Source organism: Amblyomma mixtum, chromosome 2 (assembly GCF_055824585.1).
Source record: "Amblyomma mixtum isolate Tamu chromosome 2, ASM5582458v1, whole genome shotgun sequence".
NCBI lineage: Eukaryota > Metazoa > Arthropoda > Arachnida > Ixodida > Ixodidae > Amblyomma > Amblyomma mixtum.
In genome coordinates this window covers 314,203,801-314,227,802 of record NC_143013.1, presented here as the reverse complement: position 1 = coordinate 314,227,802, position 24,002 = coordinate 314,203,801, and the positions used below count along the sequence as shown (strand labels likewise).

The window sequence follows — 24,002 nt, the reverse complement described above, 5'->3', positions numbered from 1 at the left end:
CTTCACCATGTATTAAGACAAACAACAAAATGAGGCTGAAATTGTTCGATTTAATGTTTCGTGCACTCCAACAATATATGCTACCTGCGTACATCTAACATACATGCATATATGCGCTTGTATACACTCTTCAAAAATAAGTGTGTATGAAAAATAGATTTCCATCATAGAAGTTTGTCTCACCCTTTGGCACACTGTGAACAGATAGATTGTGCTCATAGAGTTGAACTGACACAACACTTCACCAGAGCTGCAAAAGCAATCCAGGATCAAAATCTCAAATTAATGAGATATTTGTTCTTCCAAAAAGGCAGAAAACTGAGTAACACTCAGAATATAAAAATTAATCTTGACGTCTATAGGCAATAGTTTCATGCGACCAGTGCTGAAATAAAATTTTATAATTTTGCAGGCAAACTCAGTCAATGAAAATTTACTTATCTTTTTTAGCAGTGTGCTAGCACCACATATACATACCCTAAAATTGTGTATGCTTCAAGAAATAATATGACATTGGAATGCCCAGTCCACTTCAAGTTACCACCAGCGTGCAATCATCGTGATGAAAAACGACTGTCGATCACAATGACATACAAAACACAAGACTGTTGACAGAGTGGCATGCAGCTTTGAGCTGCTTCAAGTAAAACAAGCTTCACAGAAGCTCATAAACATCCACTATAAAAAGAACTCTGCTCTGACTAGCACTTGTGTAGCGATATCAGACTGCAGTAGCATCAGCTTCTGGAATGAATGAAGGAGGAATGCTTGCAACTTTCACCGGACGTTATAGAGCTGCACACAGAGACAAGCAATATTTGTTGCCAGTATAAAAGACCAGCCAACAGCTTCCACACTGGTTTGTCCACGTTCAAGCCGCATGCCTCGTTAGCTAGTGAACGCAAATAAAACATGTTCTCTGCTTTTTCTTCACATTTGTGCGCTTTCAATTGACAGTGCATGACAAAAGACCATGCTTCTTTTTGCGAGAATAGTTATCATATGCCAATGTCAAAAGGGTTATCAATCCCTACAATTCTACGAGGACATCGTAGTTGTACGTCATGCAGGGTTGATTTATCCTGCACTCCCAAACTGAAGAGAGTTATAAACTGCAGGTGTTGATAGTTTCATAACATGCATGATGACATTCTGCACAGGCAACAATGATTGACCTGCTGTACTTAATAGCTCATCAGTCACCTAACAAGCCATTCACCAAAGGAGATTGAAGAGCTGTACTGATTCGTTGCTTGAGCTGCAAGCATTTTCATTTGCAGACAACATGAACACACATATATACCATGTAGAAGACGTTACAGTTCACAGAACACATAGCTATGACCAGTACCATATATGCATCCTTGGATGAAGCCCACAAATGGAGCACTCAGCTGGTTAATACATACACAGTAAGACTCCCCTTAAGACGAACTTGGAGAGATTGTAAGAATTCATTCGTCTTATCAAAAGTTCACCTTCACAGAAGTGCCCTCCAAAAAGATATATGAGCATGCCAGTGTGTCTAAATATATTTTATATGAGATACAATAAATATAATGGTCTTGCAGAGAGGGGATAATTGCAAACAGAACTGCTATGCCTGAAGTGAGCTGAAGGAGGACGGTGGGCAGGACACAAACTCATTATACTAACTGATAATGTTGCTGGTCTAGTTTTCCTCTTTCATTCTCTTTTTCTCTGTTTTCCGCAGTGACCCATATTTGTGGTTTTTTTTATTGTTGCTTTCCAATTGGCTCTAAGCTCTCCAAAAGTGCCCAGATGGGTAACCGGCCATCTCTCTTATCACTCTCTTGTTGCAGCGTGGCTGTCACCACTCTACGAGCAAGTGCACCACATCCCTTTAACTAAGCCACAGGCAATGAGCACATGCTGCAAATATCTGGGTCTCTCTATGCCACGGTAACACGTGTTGCGACGCAGTGTCACTTGAATATTCACCTCCCAAACCTTTAAGCCCATTCTGTGCCTAAGCACATTTTAGTTCATTGGGTGAGATTCGGCCATATCAAATCTTTGCGCCACTTGCAAGCAGGAATGAGGGTGCCCTCCCTTACCCTCAGCGGCGAGAAAGCTCTTCCAAAAAGCGCGCCCCGCAAGACAGCTTCCCTATACTTTTGCGCGAAGGTGCGCTGAAGCTATTTAGTGGGGCTGTACTTCCCAACGTGGAAGCATTTTATCATTCTTCTTGCCTCGACAGTGCCATGTGAATGCTCCATAAAAACCACTGTGCAGGACACACGAAACTATTCGTATTAAGCAGATTTTGCTTACACGGAACACTATGGGAAATTAACCAAGCATTGTGGTATTATTATTCTTATCTGAGAATCCATCTCCACAGAGTTCGTCTTAATGGGAGTTTACTACCTAGAACCTGGGTTTCAACGAATCGTCATGCAACAATGTAAAAGACAGCATTTCAGGAGCGTTTGTGGCTCAAAAATCCTTCAACGAAAAAATTATATGAACAAGCTATAAAATGGGAATTTGTGCTCAGAGAGGCATTCAAGACTATTCCCTTAAGCTATAAGCTTGATGCATATTAAACATCTTGAGTGGTTAGCCTGAAAATATCAGCATCTTATCAGCATAACAAATGTGACAATGATAGCAAAAACTTTACAAAAAGAAAGACATTTCTTTGATAAAACTTGACTAAGCACAGATACCTGACACCACCCCAAATTAATGAGAAACTAAGAAAAAGAATGGATTTGCTATGTGAGGAGCCTATGGAAAGAATTTGCTATGTGAGGAGCCTATGGAAGAAAGCAGTTTTAAAGCTGCTAACGAAACAGTTAGCATCCCTTTGAGCCTTATATGGTTAAAGGTGAAACAGTACTAACATTGAAATGGCTACAACAAAGAACACATTTTCGACATAAACGTTAAGGAGTAAATTTTCCCAAGCACACAAGTGGCAACTGTCACAAGTTGTAACATGCAAATGTGGGATGCCAAGCATTGTTGATACTCGTGTACAGAGCGAGGCATGCAGCCCATTGCACTTTGACCGGGAGTAGCAGGTGGACATAAAGTCAACGGCAGACTTGCAGTCAAGCATTGAAATTTCAAAAGCATGTTTCATGGTTGAAACAAAAGCCATCATCTCTGGCTGGCATGACCAAGAAAGCAAGCACACATCAGCAACATCAACATGGTGTACAACCCTCTTACAGACTCCACTCAAGAAACAATGCTGCAATAACTGTGCCCCAAACAAAAATTAAATATGCAAGCCGTTCACACATAAAGTTTTAAACAGAAAATAAAGTAGGCCTTGAAAATTATGTTCAAGAACATGCAAACTGGCATGCAAACATGCACAGTGACAAATGTGCTATTACCATGGCTTTCATGAGCATAAAAACATGGAGCCATTCTAATGTAGACAATGGATGCAGGAAAGGGGATATTTCTCATTTTTTCTAAAAAAAGAAAGCACTTAAATCTATATTTGGGCCCTGTTCAATCAACATTTAAACCTTTTCTAAATGCACCTTCATTATACCTGCACCATTTCCAATCCCCAAGGTATAATAAATGTAAGTATACTGACGACACCACGCACTAGGCAGCTAAGAGTGGTTCAACACAAATGAGGTTCACACAAAAGAAAATAGAGTGAAGATATAGTAAAGGACAAGTTTAGGGTACAGATTTCAGCGTATAATCATCAGTTTAAATGGAGAGGCCACAGGAAACTCACTTTTCTTGGAGTGAGCAAGTAAAATGCTGTTCCTGTGCACCAGAAAGCTAACACAACACAGCCATTAACCACTTTGCTCGCTATAATCTAAATCAAATAACTACAACACAATGAGCGCCTAGGAAATTTATGCAATGATCCCTTCTTTTATTTGCCAAATGAAAGGCATCACAGTTTTGCTTTCCCTGAACTGGTTGGTTACGAAAAACGAGATCGGTCTGACAATCTGAGAAAACCCTATGCAAAGCATAGCCAATACGCTATGCTATAGAAATGACGAAATATGTTTTGTACAAAAAAAAAAAGCACAAAAACCGTAATATGTAAACTGGAAATTCTCAGCTGATATGACCTTTAATCAACATTTAAACTAATGCATCGCGATTCTTCATAAAGCTTCGTGAAAAAAAGAAATGAATGAATTTTAATGCTAATGCTAGCTACCGGTACAAATGAAATGTGAACATTTTAGGTCAGGCAAAACATATGCTTTTTTGCACTTCAGCAGTCACCCCGGGGGAACGCTTACCGTATTTTCCGGTGTATAAGACGCGGCTTTTTTTGAAAATCTTGCTGGTGCGTCCTATACAAGGGTGCGTCTTATATGCGAATTTTTCATTTGTTTTTTTGCGAGTTCACCGATTACTCCGGTTCATGCTCAAGCTTTTTTCACCTAAAATATATCACTACCAATAACGCGGTTGTAACACAGTTAATACTTCAATACCGGGACTGCCGTGCGCGACATTCTAGGTGATCTTATCATGAAACGGCGGGGATGACGACTTCCGGGATCACAAACGCGCGGCTGTTTCGGAGGCCCCAAGCAAAAGTAATGAGTAGCGCCAAAAGATGGTGGCAATCGCGCTTCTCGCCATTGTCAAGACAAGCCGGCGTTCTTTTTTAGTCACCCTTTGCAACTTTTTTTTGCTCCGTGTACGTAGTGCATGTTTTAGCCGAGTTGCTTCCAGAAATGGGTGAACCTTTTGATAGCGCATGTGAGGATGAAGACTTCGAAGGTTTCAACTAGGAATAAAATGTTGTTATGGACATATGGGGAGCTGTATCGTTTTTTCTTTCTTTTTTGCTAAAACGTGGACGGGTATGGCGTGAGTGTTGCCTTTTTCGATCACTTAGCGTTGCTTAAGAATTGCTCACAGGTACGGTGCATTTCGCGATAGTCGCGCAAGCGTGTTTAATTAAGCCTCACTAGCCTAACTGGGTAAACTGGGGTGCGTCTTATACACGGGTGCGTCTTATATACGAACTTCTTCAGTGACAGCTTGCATATATGCCAGGTGCGTCTTATACAAGGGTGCGTCTTATACACCGGAAAATACGGTACATGGTTTGTGTTTTCGCTTGAAGATGCATGACTAGAGCTTGATAATCAGCTGATCACCTGCCAATGCCATACCACCAACCCGAGTAACAATGAGTAAAATATGCTTACATTTCATTTCATTCGTTCACATTCCAGCTCATACTGATAACACTCCACCTCCATCAAAATCAGTACCCATTCCAGACAAAAAAAATAAAGCATGCCAACATGTGAAGTAAAGAACATGATGTTTGAGTAAATTCACAGCGTAAGAGTATGCAAGGTATACCACTGCTGTCATTGTAATAAATGCTCTGTAGATAGGTGCAGCCTCTGTAATTGTAACACAAAAGTGTAAGCAGGGATAGTGACCACAATATGGCTTGGACAAAAACGCAGTGTTCAGATGTATACATATTTTCAGACATCTAAATGCCTGTGCATGACAACACATGACACGGCAAAAAGCCAGTTCTTATGAAATGGCATTACAGTCACAACCATGAAGCTCACCAGAGCTTTCAGATGTGCCTCATTCACAATGCAAAGCATAGATAACAGCATTCAGAGGCACAACTTTTTAGGAACACGAATTGCAATGGAGATTACGTCAGCAAATATAAAAATACTGACAAATCTGGTCACCACCCCAGCACAGTTGGTGGCAGCAAAGAATCAGGTGGAGTGACGAGATTAAGGCTCACTTACTTTTAGGAAAAAATTTTTACAACCACAATGCTGCAGTGAAATCTTGAAAATAACCATACCTCATAAGCTAATAAACTATAATGGCATCATGAAATGCAACTTACAGAACTAGAGCATTAATGGGCGAAATCATTTGGTGTCCTGCAGTGCACTGAAATAATTGAGGGTCATCAAGAAAAAGTAAGCTACCACTATAAAATTTTTTGCTGGTATCTAGCATACTTTTGTAAACAAGCACATTCAATGTCTCTGGGCTAAGTACTAAACTCAACTCAGTAGTAATGCTCCATAGTCTGATCAAACCAACCTACAGTAAAATACCGAGCATCCACACATGCACAAATAAGCACTCTCCCCACTTTTTCTTGAGATCTTGAATTTTCCTAAAAACCGAGCAAGTACCTATGCAATTGCAGCCAATACATCAGCCAAACTGGCCAGTGTATTAATGACCGGCTGCGTGAGCACCACTCCTCCCTGGGGTCCGATGGCGGTGCAAACTTGCCTTGCCATTGCAATGAATGTGGCTGCTATCCTTTATTCAGCAATGTCACGATTCTTGGTAGAGGCAAGGGAAAACAGGAGCGGGAAATCTTGGAACCATATCATATCGGTTTGTCAGGTCATGATTGTATTAGCACAACCTCCGTGCTCTTACTCAAAAAAGAATTTGCCTTTTGAGGTCGTGCACGACAGATGAGATTTCTTGTCTCTTGTCTCTGATGCTCAATGATTTGTGATGATGCTGTTGCGCATGCTCTGCTGGCCTTGCTCGCACTATGTATTTTCTAATAAACTTCAGTTGTTAGTCCAGTCGTTGTGGCGTGTACACTCTTCTTGTCCCTCGTCTTGTGTGACTGGTTTTTTTCCGTTTACAATGTACCAACTGGCCCGCATTTCAACCCTTCATCATTCAGACATTTCGCTGAAGCTCAAAAAGAAAAGCTCTGGAGGGGGGCATTTTCTTCGATATTTTCCATGTTTACATGCCACACCCCTCCATTTCTTTGGTGACCGCCATCTTGAATTTCATCATTTGATGATTGGCCGTCAGACCAAGTAAGGACCCACCCTACCACGTGCCCATTATGAATGATTATTTTCAAATTTTTGGTGAGTGCTTGCTCAATATTTTACTGTAGATACATGAAACAAACCTCTACTTACATATAAAATCCATGAAAAGAATTATCAGACAGGTAAAATCAATGCAGTCAACATTTTCTGCCTAAAGATGACTGAACTTGTAAGGATGACTGAACTTGAAGTATTTTGGAGCTGGGTATAGCCTGATCCCTTGAGGTGCAATGTATGTGCATGTATTCTCAGTTTATTACAAGGGGAAACTGCCATGCCAGGAGAGACATAAAGAAATGCATCAGCCTCTAGTGGCAAATCACTTTGCATACCACGTTAAACTGGCGTTTCTCTGCTTTTCCCACCTCACATTAAATGTCAAATATTTTTCACGGCATTAAACGAGGACTTTTTAGCCTCAGTAGACTGTGCCTCTGTGAATGTCTCAGCCAACATCTCAGTCAATTATAATACCTCTATTTTCTGGACATTTTCAGACAATAACACCGCCATTAAATTTTGAGCTAAATGCTGGAAAAGGGCTAAAAATTGCTGCCACTCTTTTGTTATGCTATTAAGGCACAGGTAGTAATGCCGTCCTTGATAGTTACGTGCTCCAAAACCATAGTGCAGCAGCTTATATTAGTTACAATCAAATATTGAGTGTTAGACACTTTGCTATATCAGGATGGCTGTCTGACATCTGCCAAGAATGGGCATAAAAGTGAATGATGCCCTACAGTTCTAGGATGCCAAATTGACCTGGCCTTTCTGGTGGTAAAAGTATACTAGGCTGTGTACAACTGGCTTTCTTTAGCAGTGACAGCAGCATATGATCCAGGTACATGGCCACCATGTTAGACATCAGTGCAGCAGGACTTAGAAGATGCTTGCACGACTTTAGTGCCACTGTCACTTGCGCGCAACACAGTGCTACTAGCCACAGCAGTAGAGGCAGACTTTGCGATAACTTAATCTAGGAAAATAAAGAAAAAATGGTTGTCTGGTATTAATAATCGAGTCATTTGTGAATAACTGATCTAGTGATTTCATCTGCAGCATCAATTAGAGTATTACGCCGTGGCTTTCCTCTTACTGCTTGCACCTTGTCACAACAGGTCACTTACTGACTCTCACTGCAAGTTCAGCTGGGTCAAGAAGTGCTATAGATCAGCTACAGTTTTTGTTGTGAGTTTATTGTGAGTGAGCAGTGTGAGTTCCAAAGCAATTACAATTTAGCAGTGTGCCATCACATCACCAAACCTGAATCTTTACTGCCAAAGTACAAACTGTTTGTACCGGGTCTTGAAGCTCGAACTGCTGTGGTAAGAGTGTAGTTATCATGCCAGCAGCTTCACAGCCTACTACAGGCAGAGATAACGAAGCTAAATTTTTCATCAAAAAGAAGCCATTTTAGCCCAACCTTTCAGGCACTCGCAGTGCGAGAGCTTTAAAATCATGATTGTGGTACACGACGTCATAAATAATCCCTTAGCTCCCAAAACAGGATCGTCCTGCTGCCCTACGGCAGCATTCATGAAGACATTAAGTACTCCTTTACAAATCTGTCCTTATCTTTCACAACTTGCAATTTCGTAACAAGAAGGCAAACCTATGGCCCACCTCTGTGATGACAATCACCATGCTTCCCTGAAGAAGACTTTGAGTGAAATTCCAAGCCCAGGTTGATGAAACGAAGCCTTAAAGCCTTGTCGTATCATAACGCCCTTTCATCTTCAGGCATGATTCAAAGACCCAGAAAGAGCTCATCACAGACCAGGGCAGATGACTGTATCATTCATGTCAGATCCAACAGGAGGCACTGCTGTCTTGATAAGCATATGCGTGTACTGTCCTTCCTTTGGATAAAAGGCCTCCGGTCCCTTCAGTGCTTTTTCCTGAGGTGAAGGGAATCACATATATTATAATCAAACTTCACTGACATAAAAATAACAGAGCAACCAGTTCTCCACATTTTTAATGCAGGAACAAAACCTGGCCACTTTACTCACTTTGATGAATGCCACGACTTCTTCCTGATCAACGGTGCTCATTTCGTAACGGCATCCCCAGGCAACTAAAGCCAAAGGCTGGAAAATGCGCAAGATGGATGTAGCACTTGAAGAACACCACTCTGTACAGTCGGGGACAAAAGTCTCCGGACCACGTGTTCCTCTAACGAAGCGGATAGCTCTGTTATTAGTCGACAGCTGGAGACCACACTTGTGGAGGTAAAAGTTAAATTTTTGTTCTTTCATCACCACAAGTACAGTCTCCAACCACTGTCTGATAGTTGAGCTATAAACTTCGTTTGAGGAACACGTGGTCTGGAGACTTTTGTCCCTGACTGTACATAGTCACAGAGCACAAAAACTTGTACATAAAGCAGTTACCATCAACAGTTAAGCTCGCAGCCCGGACGTTTTTTTTTCTACCTCCAGAGATTTTACTGAAACTTTCGCAGTATATTCCCTACAGCATTCTGGTATATTGTTATCAATTTCACAGTTGGGCCATGGTTCGTAGCAGTGCAAATGAATTTTAAAATTACTCATGTCATGGCCTCATTCACGTCGGTTCCTACGAGCGACCTTGCGTGTGTAACATCACAGCTAGCATGCTCGTAAATAATTGCTCTGTTTTTGTTGGCGGATTCAGTAATTTCAGTCAAACAACGATCCAAGCTACCACTTACAGTCGCCACTTTAGCCAATCAATGCATACGTGATAGGATTTCTGACACTATTATGCTATAGTGTAGGGAGCTCGTTCTGCTGAAAACCCGGCGTTGGCCGTTGTCCTGCGTCAGTCGGAAAAAAATCCCAGAAGTTTTAAATGAAGCTAACAAATTGGGGGAGGGTCCAAATGAGGCCAAATTGGCGAGGATGTTCCTTTTCTGGAGGTATTTCATAATACTGGAATTCATTAAAAGAAATTAGCTGGCATTGGGGTTCTAACCCAGGCCCTCTGTGTGCCAGGTGGGCACGTAATGTAAGGCCACAGAGGGTCGTTGGTTCAGGCGTGCTAAGGGACACCTAGTGAATGCGTTGTGGGGTGTATGACTTAGTAACGTGTGTTTGGGATGTGTACTGATGCAACAAATGCTATAAAACAAAACAAACATAAATATGCTAATTAGGCATCAGAAATTACGTAGAATAAAAAAGCACTGTTATGGTGCTTATTTGGATGGAAAGAAATGGTGTGTATGTGTATGAAGTGGCATAGTCTGTCGTGCAGTGTAACCCAGAGAGTGATTCGTGATGATGTCAATGTCAACAAAAATAGGAATAGGAAAAGAAGAGAAAGAATAGGAATAAAAAGAGAAAAAAAAGAAGAGGGGGTGCTATCACATCTGCTCCTAAGGTGAAGCTTAAGCGTTGTCTTAATTTTTAATGACATGATAGGTTTTTCTGTCAAGATATCACAGATTCAGAATCACTTTCCTGTCTTTTACTGTTTTAAACTATTTCTGCATGGTATTTTGAATTTTTTTTTTTGTGCCAAGGAGAGGGGACTCTATGCAATGTGACGTGAATATCAAGTCAAAATGTAAAAAAAAACCCGGAGTTACCCTTTAAGACTCAGAAACTATACAACTGGGCTGTAATGAGTAAATGGTTCATTATGAAATAATGAAAGAAACGAAGTGCAGTGGAGTCTCAATAACAAACTTAAAGGGGAGAGAAAACTTGTAGAAATTACGCAGAGTTTGATTTACAGGAAGACTTTTTAGTAGAACCGATGTTCAGCAGACCAAAGTGTCAGTTTAAATGAGCTGAAAGTTTAAATTAAGTGAGTTCGGTTTGGTTCGGTAGTTCGAATTAAACATGATCCACTGTAGGCCTTCCCTGACTACCAGCTTATGGATCTACACAGTTACTAGGCAGAGACTGAAGTATTATTTTTTTTACCAGTTTGCCTTTTTGCAGTGCATTTGCCTTGAAGTAGTGCAGAACATTGTTTTGAACTCACTCAATGCAGCAGCAGAAAAGTCCTCCATTTTGCGCCTGGCAAAGCGTTAGTTCTCTCCAATATAAATAATTTTTACATTCTTTTTTTTTCTAAAACACAACATAAGTTAGACTCATTAAAAGTTTCATTTTTATCCATGTCATTTGGCTGCGGTATGCACTGCAATGTCGGCTTCTTTTCCCTCTTATTAAAAGCAACCTATACAGCAAACAATTGCAGTCAAGGCTGCTAGCAATATGACATATCAATGGTAACAGTACTAAAATATTAATGTGTCTTCACCTTTGAAATAATAAGTTTTACTGCAATAATGTCAATCAGAGCATGGGTTTGCAAACAAAGAAGACTGTACATAGTATATGCGATTTAACGTGCCAAATCGATATGTCCTATAAGGGAAGCAAATCAGGAAAAGTAATGCAAGGCATGACGCTATATTGAGAGTCAGATGCAGGTATTTTGTATACAGGTGTCAGCTCGCAAAGAACAATTTATCTGATATTTTCTTCAGCAGTGCTCCAAAGCAGTTTTTTCTAACTGACTCTTGAATATGCTTACACATCTCAACCAAAATACCATGTTAAAAATCCGTTTATGCAACTGGCAACACTCAGAGCCATTAAGTGTATCAATACAATTGCATTTCTTAGTTATTCCTTGTGCCACACCGAACTACACTACAACAAAATGTGCTGAAATGTTTGTTGACTGCCATGGATTCATGGAGCAAAAACAGGATCATAACATGCACTTACCCTTTCTGGGCTGAGGTGCACATAAGGGGAGATGATGTGCTTGCGAATACACCCTTTGACTATGCTGCGAAGCTCATTTACATAATAAGGGTGCGTACACGGGTGGTATAACATGACAATGGCACCATGCTGAAAGTAAAGAATAACAATAAACAATGCAATTAAAAAAGCTTTCGATAGAGACACTTAAGACTGCTTACATGTTAAAATGTGAAAGCATTATATGTAGAACAACACAAGGTAGATGAACAGATTAGTGTTCCGCATGCTTCCAATGCTGCCGTGCCCAGTGACTGTGAAGCCAGTGTGAGGCACATTTATAACTTGATTGCACTGTGTCGCCACCTGCAGTCCCAGTGCACAGTACTCAGCGCATGTTGACACAGAATGATGATACAGGCACTGCCAAGGGTTGGATGCTGGCGGGCGAAAATCTTGATCCACGTGTCCAAGCATTGCATGGTGTTAGTGTGCTCGAAATTTCCGGAGCCCTTCACTACAGCATCTCTCAGAGCCTGAGTCACATTGGGACGTTAAACCCCCCCTAAACCAAACCATAAACCAAACCAGATGTGCTGACCACAATGACATGGCACCAAAATGAAATTCAGTGCCGTGTCAGAAGATGTTCCAATATCCTCCGAATAACGGAGACAAATGGCGGACGGTGGCTTTTGTGCTAATGGGACATACAATGCTTTCGCAATAACAGATCTCTTAAAATTAGTGTTCCTTTTTGCCGCAGAGATCAAAGCATGAACCAAAGGCAAGAATAAAGGACAGGTGTAGACGAAAGGGCTTCGGAAGGCCACAGTGCATACAACTAGTAGTTAAAAACAAAAATTGGCAGCCTAGAGAGACTCATGCATTAGAAGGCCCCATGCAGGGAGTATGTACACAGTGACCACAAGTTTAAGCCAAGTTCACAGTTGAGTATAATGCAGTTAATCCCTTTATAAAAGACACATTTCGGGGAGCAGTTTCTGTTTCATATGAACAAGATTCCTTGTTTTCATTATTAACTGATGATCCCCTACTGTAGATGTTACTCAAAGCCTAACTTTCATAAGAGAAGGCTGTAAGCATGCTGCTCTAATTTGTTAGGTGCAAAAGTAGCTGTTTAATTTTGTCTGCTTGATATATCGTGTTCCCGACAAAAGTTCAAGCCATCCACTGTACTGCAGCTCAGTATGTTAGCAAGCTTTTTTCCACCGATTCGTTCCAGAAAATTCATTTAGCCCTCTGTTGCTTCAAATCGCAAAAATGGTGAAATATTTCGATGAATGGAGTTGCAAGATAAGCAAAGTACTGAATTCTCCAGTGTATCTGATAGTGGATTGTCAAAATTTAAGCATTATTTTTAGCATTAGTCCACAGAGCAACATCCATTATACAAACTGAGAACTTAATTATAATAACCATGTAGTACCATGGCTGATGAACAGCGCACCTGCTTTGGGTGCAGGGCATGTGATAGCATTAATAAGGTGGCCGCGGTTATTTGAAGAGGGGGAGGAGGAGTGGGGGGGGATGGGGATGGGCGTGTCCCTTAATTAGGTTTGCCCCATTGTCTTGGGAAATGAATGTGCTTCGAATCCCGCTTGAGTTCTACAAGGTCTCCATTGTTAATTCTCCGCGCTTCGAACACACGTCTGCTGTCAGTGTGGTACCAAAATCGTACCAACTACAAGGTGGCAGTGAGGATCACACAGAGCAACGCACTACCAGAGGCTTGCACTTTGGTTTGCAGGCAGTGCAAACTGCTGCCCTCCAGGTTCTTAAGTGTCGCAGCAGCGCTTGCAGGTCTGCTGCGCACTCCCGCTATTCTCGGTGAGGGCACATGTCGGCATGCTCACACCAGCACCTCTGCCACTAAGTCGGAAGCCGTTCTTCATGCAGCACTCGCAATTAGTGTGCTCTTGTAAGTGTTTTACACCTGCTTCATTTTACATTAGTTTCAGTCGTAATAAATATCACGGGAGCAATCACGCTTTGCCTTCTCCCTGGTGCATGGACGCGATGGTGGTTTATTGGCAATGGCACAGCATCCACAGAGTGAGTAAGAAGCTGCACTAAAAGTTGTGCGTCAGGTGTGTCGTATAAGTGAGTTTCTTGTTCAAAATTCAGAGATTACTTGTCCTTTATTACCGAATATCTTCTACACCCAATGTCTGTTACAAAAGAGGTCCATTTCATGGGAGGGATAGGGCAGCCAACTAAGTAAGTTAAATACTATGACTCTTTTTCCCCGATTGTCTGTTACATCTATGTCTTTTATAACAAGGTTCAACTGTACTTCAGTGTACCAAACTGATGGTGCCAAGAAGGATAGGTTCAATACCTTTCTAATTTTATCAGAAACTAGGGTGAATACCTCATTTACAAACATTTACATAAAAATCAAGCAAGAGCGGCTGCTGACCTCGATGTTGTGAAGCCAACGTTGAGGTGGAACATATTTGTATTCTCCAAACACAGGCCACAGAGGTCGATGTCCTTCACTGAAATATGCAGTGATTCATGAGGAGAGATTCATGAATCACTGATTGCAGCATGTGCAGCAAATGTAGTAGTTCCTCACTACAAAAGCATCACTTACTGTGTTGGCAAGTATGAGTCATACTTGATTCTATAGTTTATGCAGTAGTGCCTAGGCTGCAACAAAGGAATCACAATATAACATCACAGGTGCACTTACAATCAATGATTTTTGAATAAGCAAAAGTGAGACAATGAAAGCACTGCTTGGTTGCTTGTTGAAAGAGACAGCAATGGTACATATGTACACCTGTCAGCATGTCAGGCTTTTGTGGATGCAGTTGCAAAGACACATATCAAAGGCTTTGTACACCATACCAATTAAAGGATAGAGAAGACTGACACTTAACTGGTTGACAATTTCATTACCTAGTAACGATCTCTAACCATAAAAAAGAAAAGTGAGCCTTTCAGTGCAGCCCAGAAAACGAGATGCAAAGCATGTGTGAACGCATGCACTAATGAATGCTCCTGCCTGCATGTACATACACCAACTATATATATCGAACCTATTTTGCGAAACATCTCAGGATCACATTAGCCATACCTACTGCAGCCACTGGAAAAAGCTGCCTACTCCAAGTTAGCACACACTAAGTACACATATAAAAACAAGAGGTTTCAATACCAACTTCAACATCTAATGAACTTGACTGCATTGTTTTACTTACGTGGTAATCATTAGGTACAGTATCACAACTTTGTTTCGAATGTCCATGCTGCAAAAAGTAAAACCAAGATTTGTCAGTAAAACAGCCACTGACCTCATGTTCAGAACGAGGTACAGGTTGCCGTGCCCGTTTTATTAACCCTTTGAAGGTTTTTGCCGTATATGTACGGCGGCGGTTTTCTGTCCCTCAAGGTCTTTGCCGTACGGGTACGGTTTCGATCTTCCGTTTGAAATTTTGCGCCAAAAGAACAATGCGTGCTCACTGGGGGGTGCTGCCACCTCTTAGGACTTACAAGAAGTGTTAAAATTTTGTGCTGCCTTCTTACGGAGATAAGCAGAACTTATGTCTAGCTTTAGCGCGGCGGCACAGACTGCGGCAACACCCCTTTTGTAGTTTTGGTTTCGCCGCGTGATCGCAACGGAGTCGCGCGAAATTTGAGTTTTCTTTTTGTCAGCACTACCTTGCAGGGGCTGCCGAAGTTGATTTCTATCTTTATTGGCGCTGCTCTTAGCTTGATTATCACCGTTGCTCGCGAGGTATTCTCGCCCTCTGTGGCAACGCGCCTACGCGGTTTCGATTCCGCCGCGGGATCGCAACGGAGTTGCGCGAAACGTGTTTTCTCTTTGTGGGCACTGTTTTGCAGAGGCGGCGAAAGTTGATTTCTATCTTTATTGGTGCTGGTCTTAGCTTGCTTATCACCGTTGCTATTCTATTCTATTGAACACTTTCCAGTTGTGAGTGAAGCTGTCACCAAAGTACTGTTTCTAATCTTTTTTTACTATTTATTCTCGATTATATACATTTTGTAGATTCAAGATCCGCAATAAAGTAATTTGACCACCTGGGAAAGTTTTCTTCAAAATAATTCGACCCTCAAAGGGTTAAAACACACAAACACAAGCCCCACAGCTCAATCCTGAATTGATCAGTTTACCTGCAGTTTCAGATGCGAACACAACGACCAAGTCTAAAATGATTAAAATGTGATGCTTTAATGGTGAGTATAGATTTCTTCCACATTTGCAGTAATGTATATTTCTATGCACTTCTTGGGTAGACATTCCTGGGTGTATGAGTTGTCAACTCTCAAGCAACTTGTGGATAGAATTTATTAAGGTTATCTTTATGGTATGTGCCAATCTCACCAAAACCTAAACAATTATAGAGCTCCCTGATGGCATTCTCACATCCCTCAGTTTTTTACACAATGTTAATTTCAGCAGCAAACAGTATTTTCCCCCTACTTTTAGCAGGCGTCTGCAATAAAGGCCACCTGCATGTACCACAGTACAGGTTACTCAAACCAAAATTACAATTTACATTACTTTACATGAAACTTAAGCAAGCATGTTCCTGTGATTGGTGGCACAGGGTGACAGTAGACAAATGAGGAATGAATAAGGATTCCTTGGTAGATGCATGCTCTCTTCATTCATAACAATAAGGCACCCACTCCACAGGAATACGTATCATCACTCAAACTCGTGGATGATTTGGCCTGAAATTCGGTCTCCCTCAACCAAATGATAAAGGTCGACTTTCTTCACAATGGAAAGGCAAACGCGACTGCTTGCTTATAATTTTTTAACTTGGTCTCACTTAATGTGAGCGCACAACATATAAAAATATAAATTAAGTCACTTACAGCGACTGTTCCGAGTGGATACATCACCTTCGGATGGTAGCATATATACGCTGTTGGGTCATCAAGAAAGTCAACAGAGATGTTGACCTGGTAAGAAGCGATTGAAGGAACAAATTAAGTCAATTTTGTAGATCTAAGTAGAAAGATTGTAACACTTATAACCACTCAAAAAGACGAAAAACCGTTCAAGCTCTTCAAAACATGAAGGTATCACAATTAAGCATGAGGCAGGACTAAAGTTATATGCGCACACTGACCGCTTTGCTGAGCCAACTGTCAACAAAACCACCATCTACGCCGACTGCATTCCAGTAAATCTTGCACATCTCAGCTAGTAAAACTGATATCCAAATTCTGACAAAATCAAACTCAATTCAAAAACAGTAATTGTTTACTAGGCTGCCACAAGCTAAATAATGCAGAAAGCTAAACTCCAGTAACAAAGGCAAGGGCCAACCTAACAGGCCTCTCAGCAAATAAAAGTTGGAGAAAATTTTTAAAACCAGCATTTATTTTTAGTTTGAGAGGAGGTTGAAATAAAATGAGATTCTGGTGGAAGACAATTTTTTACAGCACAATCACTTTCGGTTTGATTTGGTTTGGTTTATTGGGGTTTAACGTCCCAAAGTGACTCAGGATATGAGGGATGAAATAGTGAAGGCCTCCGGAAATTTCGACCACCTGGGGTTCTTTAACGTGCACTGACATCGCACAGTACACGGGCCTCTAGAATTTCGCCTCCAGTGAAATTCAGCCGCCGCGGCCAGGATCAAACCTGCGTTTTTCGGGTCAGCAGCCGAGCGACGTAACCACTGAGCCACCGCGGCGGGTACCATTACTTTCCATGTGTTAACATCTAAAATGAACGGTATTACAATATGACTGAATTAGTTCCTGATGAGTATTATTTTATTAAAAGCTCTTCTGAAACTAAACACAAATACTGGCTCTAATACTGGCACTTAATACACAGTTCAAAACTAAAGCTGACATAAGCTTCAAATTCAAACCACGTGCCTCTTATACTAACCTTTGCATTATCACACTCAGGGTTCACCACTCCCATTTTGACACCATGAACTGTATCTTGCACCTTCTCCGGTACCTCCCCTGGGCTGCGAGGCATATGTTGCAATCACAAAAGTGTTTCACTTCTGCCTCATTTTTATCTCGCAGAAGCATGGACAAATTTGTTGGAAATGTAAATCACTAAAACTATTAAAGAAAGAGGCAAATCTAGAAAGGTTAAAAACTTGGTTTTATTGCAGTGTGGAAAACATTCCCTACCCCACACATTATGGAAAGCTTGCCGCCTTCGGTCAAGACAGGATTCTACAAACATCAGACAAAGCACATGAAAGCAATACTCAAAATCAAAGTATCAATTTGTTAGAATTGCTTGCTTTTCCTTTTATTTTTGTGGTTTCCATGCAAGTAATGGCCCTTCAACAGGGCTAAATAAATATGTTTATACTCAATAAAGAAGAAAAATGCCTCAAGTCCTACCTGGCAATAAAGTGATCTTACTCATAACCTTCACGCATTGCCTCAAGAACGTGCATGGTCAAAATGACTATGGTCTAGCTTATTTCCTACAGTTCTCATCTGTTAGAACATTTCAGAACATATTGCTTGCAGTGCTGAAAAAAGTACAGGTTTGGTCTAAGGTGCCTAGGCCACAGGGTCTGCTTTTGAACAGTATATTCCATTTATGGCGCCTATGAAGCTACCAAGGTTCTCAGGGAGGAGGATGACACTCGATCTCACCCTCCACACATTTTTTAACTTTGGGGGTGTTGCAAATGCCCCATTACAAGGCTCAACAGCGGACTGTGTGGCCTGGTAACTTTTGACCAATTTTGTACAATCAGAGTCGAATAAAACACGAACAAGACATCTGAAACATGAACCACAAAATGAGCTCGTGTTAAGCATGGAAAGCTCAGAACACAAACTAATTTCACACTGAAAGCGTGAACACTGTGCTTTAGAAGTGCTAACCAACTGCATGTATATATATTCTCTCCAGGAGCTAATACTGGTGCTTTTGTACTGGCATTTCAGCTCTCCTGTTCGTGTTTCATCTGATGTCCATGGTGCACACTGGCCCCAATCACTACTTTAGCTCCCCTTTCTCACACACTGCACACTGCCTGTAATTGATCTGAAGAATGGATATATAAGAAGAGGAACACATAAACATGGTACTGGAACACAAATCATTTAATCATTTTGAAAAAATGTTCCAACAGGTCAGGCCACACCTGTGCACATGAATTTCAAGAATACCACAAAGAGGCTGTAAGCAATAGAGTTTTGTAGAGTTCCACGAAAACTGAAGAAAGTACGTCTGACAGCTCTGGAATAGGTGACCGAAACACACTTTTTAAAAATTCAAATTTTCAGTTGTGCATCAGGTATCATAGGCATAGCATCAAACCTAAGTGCGAAACTGTCTCAATTCCTAGCAAGTTTTTTGTGAATGAACTTCTGAAATGTTCTTTGTTTTTTTCAGACCTTGCGAACAGCACGTCACGCCACAGTTACTTGAGAGATGGCATAATTGGCAAGCTTGAAGTGAAGCAGTTACGAAGTAGTTTCAAACTTTTCTGATGTCTAAGCTGCATCTTCCATTTGGGCACTCAAAGTCCAAAAATGCACGGTCTTTGTCATAAGATAGGAGCTCACCACAACCACTGCCTGGAGTGGGAGTACTACTAAACGGTGGTGAATTTACAAGCAGCACTTGCCAATACCAAAGCTGCACTCAGCAGGGAGACATGCCCTCTCACTCATGGCTACATCACTGGACACACTGAATTGAAGTTTCTTACTTTTGTGGATCAACTGGTTCTGCCACTTCCCTGCCATGGCTGGTTTGGCTGATGAGCACGAATAAAACAAAAAGCAGTGGAGGCACTCCTCGATCCCTTTTCATTCCACAGCTGGAATAAAGGTGTCCTCTTGCAGCGCTGTGAGCACCAGCTGCACAGTTGTAATCGTGGCAATGTAGAGTCAGCAAACTGTGACAACACCAAACTTTGCACAGCTGTGTCACTGCCTTGTCCTTCAATGCTGTTGCTTTCTGTGCAGTTGCAACAAATGTTTTTTCGGCCTCAATAAATCACCTTTCAATATTCCCTTTATAACACTGCTTCTGGCAGCATGGGGCAGATGTACAATTATTCTGGCTGAACTGCGTGCATGATGGAAAGTAGCTGAATAAACAAAATATAAACACGAAATCATCAGTCTGTTACATGACACTGTTGTAGGGGCAATGCAGTAACTGAAGGCTATCAAAATTCACATACTCTGACAGATTCAATGAATGAATAACATTAAAAAGTAGTAAGAAAGTAAGTAGTAGTAAAGAGAAATAAGATGCTAAAGCCAAACGATAAAGATGTTTTTTTTTTGTCCACAAAAACCAAAAGACTGCATTCTGTTTGATGTTTGCAGGACTATTCCAAATTGAATCTGTGTTCATAGTAAAACCAGTAGTCGACACACTGAAAAACTGTATCTGGTAAATGAGGTGATGACACCACTGATACTTTCTTTGCTCTCTTACCATAGATAAAAGATACACAAACAGTAGCATAGAGCAGGGCACTGAATGATGAAGTTAAGCTGGTTTCTGGGGTCTATTCAAGTGCAATGAGAATCAGGCCAACAATATACAGAAGTCCAGAGAATCTCATTGAAATACCAAATGACTTTTCAGTACAAGCTGCCACAGTAGTGAAGGCCTACTGAGGCTGCCACAATAAAACAGTAGTCACACATTACAATGCACACCGTATTTACTCGCATAATGAACGCACCCCCCTATTCCTTCGCGTAATTAACAAGCCTCTTTCTATGATGCGCAGTCTGCTGAAGATAATATTGAATGCTAGCAGACGCCCTTGTTGGAGCAGAAGAGGGACCTACGCAATGCTGCAAGCAGATGAATTTCAAGACTACTATACCTCTATACCTCACCTTACGGGATGAAAAGCTAATAAGAATGCTCTGCTGAAATCAAAGAACCAACAGAAACCATGCTTTATAAGTCATAATTCCCTGTTCGATCAGCTGTAATAAGGACTGTAACACCTTCTAACGGCTGGGCTTCACACTGAATACTGAAAGTTGAGTCAAAGTTAACTCTAGTTGTGTTCTCTCTGGGCAGCATTATGGGCCACTGCATAAGTTATCCATGCGAGTTCAGAGTAAAAGTTGTTCAATACTCTCTCGAGCACTGAAACTATGCTGGAGGGAGAGATTTGTTCCCGGAGGTAGGTGGGCCGTGGCAGATTAAATATTTATTAAAACGTGGTATTAGAACTCCCATGTTGGAAAGAATAGTCCGTCGGCTATGCCCCCTGTCTCCCAAATCTCCGAGCACTGCCTGGTACAGCTGGCAGGTGACAAAGTGGAGAGGGAAATTTACCCCTCTCCACTTGTAGAGGAGAGGCCTAAAGGTGGCTGCCATGGGAATAAACCAGAGGGCGGCTACAGTGGACAGAGGCAGTTCTGATGAAGGCGGAGGAATGCAGGACCTCAGTGTGGTTGCCACGGGAATAACCGACTGGGTGGTTACCATGGAAGGTGGAGGGTGAGGAGGAAAGTGAGCCGAGAAGAGGAGCAGAGATATCAGAGTGGCACACACATACCGGGTACAACTATTCCGTTGAAGTGGTTGTGTGCAAGCTTCCCTTGATGTTTTAACAGTGCTGTGCAGTGCTTGTCAGTGTGTCTCATGGAAATGGGACCTTCAACAAGCAGCATATGAAGCGTCAAGGACGTGTGGCGAGCCCACTGAGCTGATCAGCAACACCTTGAGAGAGCACATCAGCAACAGACAGGAGATCCTGCTCTCAACGGGAAAACAAGCAGAAGCATGCAAGTAAAGTAAGGTGATTTTCCCCTCAGATATTCCTTATGCATATACAAAGCTTGCTGTACAACCAGGGCCTGCACGGCATCAAAGGACCTGTGGTTAATGTTGCAGATAACACAGATCAAATGCTAAATGCTTTGCCTAGAAATGTGGAGCAAGACTGATCGATCCATGTGACATTATGCGCCAAATGGTGGCCAAGCACGTGTATCTGTCCGGGATGGTGAAGAGGGGGGACGTTGACGTGATTCTGTGCAAGCTTCCCTTGATGATTTAATGTTGCTATGCAATGTTTGTGAGTGGGTCTCATGGAAGCAGGACCATCAAAAGTAGCAAATGAAAGTCTAATGCTACACATGCTTGTTACTTCATTTTTTTTTTTTTTTCACAGCCTACGTTTTGTCCTGTTTTTGCCTCTTCGAATTTTTGTCTGAATATTTTACCCTACATAAAATGCACCCCCCAAATTTTCAGAGAATTTTTGGGAAAAAAAAACTGCATTCATTATGCAAGTGAATATGGTATACACGTAAGCAGTATTTAGAGAGCAATGATAAAAGGCACAGAAAATGATAGGTGCAGCCACTACATAACCAACACTGTATGTAAACAAACAACCTGCCCGTAAAACATGGGAAGAATGGCACCTGGGTACACATTTTGAAATTATAAATAATTTCTAAATAAAACAAGACCCATGACTTAAACCCATATATACGATTCGGAGTAAAAGCAGTTTGCAAACCTACAAGTAGCTCATATACACTCTCATAAGCAGATGTAGTAGTGCTAGGTACATTTAGTCAATCACATTAATATTTGAAATTCCTGAGCCTCTAAACGATCATTACTTTGGGCCACATGCTGAAAGCTAAGCATTAAAGATACAGACAAAATGACCACGGACAATTACAAACAGTAATATAGCGTTTATGGTATAGAAAAAATATATAAAGCTTTTTATTCATAAACTACAAGTTGCTATATGTCCCCAATTTCCAAAACCTGGGAGGCTATTGTCTGGAAATCTACTGTGAGTGTGAGGAGCAGAGAGATCGTCATTTTATGCCTTCTTGACATTTTATGCCTCAATGGCACGAAGTAATGCTGAAGTAGTGCTGCTGAGTCCCCCAAAGATGTATGCTATCGCGCGCAGCATAACCACAGAATACTTGTTCTAGCTGGGTTCACTTTACGAAGCGCTGGCATTGACATGAAGCTGCCAACAGAAATAAAAAAGAGTTAGCTGCAGCTGTGACTCGTTTTCGGTACTGGGTATGCCAGCGTATTAAACTGCTATGAACCGCAAGCCGCAACGCGGCTACGTGCATTGCGCTTCAGCACTTTTCGTGGATGCTGCGCCCAGGGGCACAACCGAAACTTTCCCAGAGAACAAGAGAGAAAAAAAAAGAATAGAAAGAAATGCTCAGATCAGTGTACTGATTTAAATGCGCGATCTACCCTGAAACGCGCTGTCGACGTGTCCAGATGTGGCTCATAGCGCGTTTTATCGGACGTGCATTCTCACCCGTCTGCCTCCGACCCAGCATCCGTAAACACTCGTTAATCGACACTCCATGGAAATCTCGCACTAACTATAGCAGCATCCGTAACCGGAACACATCACTGGTTATACGTGCGGACGTTCTCTTTTATTAAGCAAGCAAATAAGCGCAGGAGATATATCGCCGTATGACCACAAGCACTATAATCAGCACCCGCCTCTGCCGTTCGTGTTAATGATACGGAAGTTCATCCACGCAATGCGGATGACGTAAATTAGACGGTACGGTGCTCCCGCAGTACACAGACAGCACCTAATTCCGGGAAAACGTTTCGCATGTATACATATATAACCGACACAAACGTCACGATCATCAGATAAAATCACGAGTCCGCTCAGGCTTGCAGCGGTGTTGCTTACGGTGCAAAAAGAAAACGGGCATGCGTACGCACGGAATGAGTAGCCGTTAGTGCCACCGAATCGATAGGGTAGAATGCATTCACGAGCAAAGCAATGAATTCAATGTTAAGCCCTCTCCGGCACAATGAACAATTCATCATGATGTGCACCTCGAAAATGCAGAATCACAAATCATATCAGCTTGTCACGTCAGCAGGCAGAGATCGCTTGCAACAGGTTCGCTCACCACTGAGGAAACGCGTATCCGAAGCGATCAGAAGCACCGGCAAGCTGCAGGATGCGCGTGTAACATATGTTTACACACAGCCTACCTGGGATCTACTGCCAGAGATCACGTATATATAGCCGAGTGCCCGTCAAAAGCATGAAGCACCTGGGGCCGGATGATGAATGCGGAGCCGGAGAGTCACGTCGTTCGTACGGAGAGGGGACAACTGTGAGAGGAAATGAGAGAGAAGTAAAATCGTTTCGTTGCTAAGCGACGCAGCACGCTTTCTTGCTTGTGCTTTCTGCTCGCTCATTTTTGACGCCATATGAAGAGAGCAACGCGACACGAAGCTGCTCCGCCATCTTGGTTCTTGTAGGGAAGCAACGCACGTCGCACGAGGACTCTGGTCGTACAGATCCGAAGTGCGTGTTAGTGAGCTTCGAATAGCAAAAATAGTTTTTCCCCAAGATTTGCGGTTAGGCGCTTTTTGTCGAATACTTTTTAGCTGCGGTCCGATTTAGAGCAGGTAACAGAAAATGTTGCTACCGGCACGTGT

The 24,002-nt window shown here is 41.9% G+C and overlaps 1 protein-coding gene across 3 annotated transcripts; it reads right to left on the bottom strand.

Moving 5' to 3' along the window:
- Positions 1–30: 30 nt before the first annotated feature.
- On the bottom strand, positions 31–23,668 carry LOC149365023 (uncharacterized). 3 transcript variants are annotated; one of them, XM_089575099.1, is made up of 11 exons: positions 23,465–23,660; positions 21,088–21,285; positions 19,261–19,411; positions 17,457–17,541; positions 16,427–16,513; positions 14,782–14,829; positions 14,172–14,227; positions 13,995–14,073; positions 11,573–11,701; positions 8,855–8,932; positions 31–8,740 (listed from the first exon to the last, which is right to left on the bottom strand). In XM_089575099.1, exons 2-11 carry the CDS (start codon positions 21,200–21,202, stop codon positions 8,612–8,614), a joined length of 957 nt encoding a protein of 318 aa, XP_089431225.1. In that variant the 5' UTR covers positions 21,203–21,285; positions 23,465–23,660; the 3' UTR covers positions 31–8,611. The 3 variants fall into 3 exon arrangements, with proteins under 3 accessions (XP_089431225.1, XP_089431227.1, XP_089431226.1); XM_089575101.1 differs by lacking the exon at positions 21,088–21,285 and having other exon boundaries at positions 23,550–23,668; XM_089575100.1 differs by lacking the exon at positions 21,088–21,285.
- Positions 23,669–24,002: the final 334 nt, after the last annotated feature.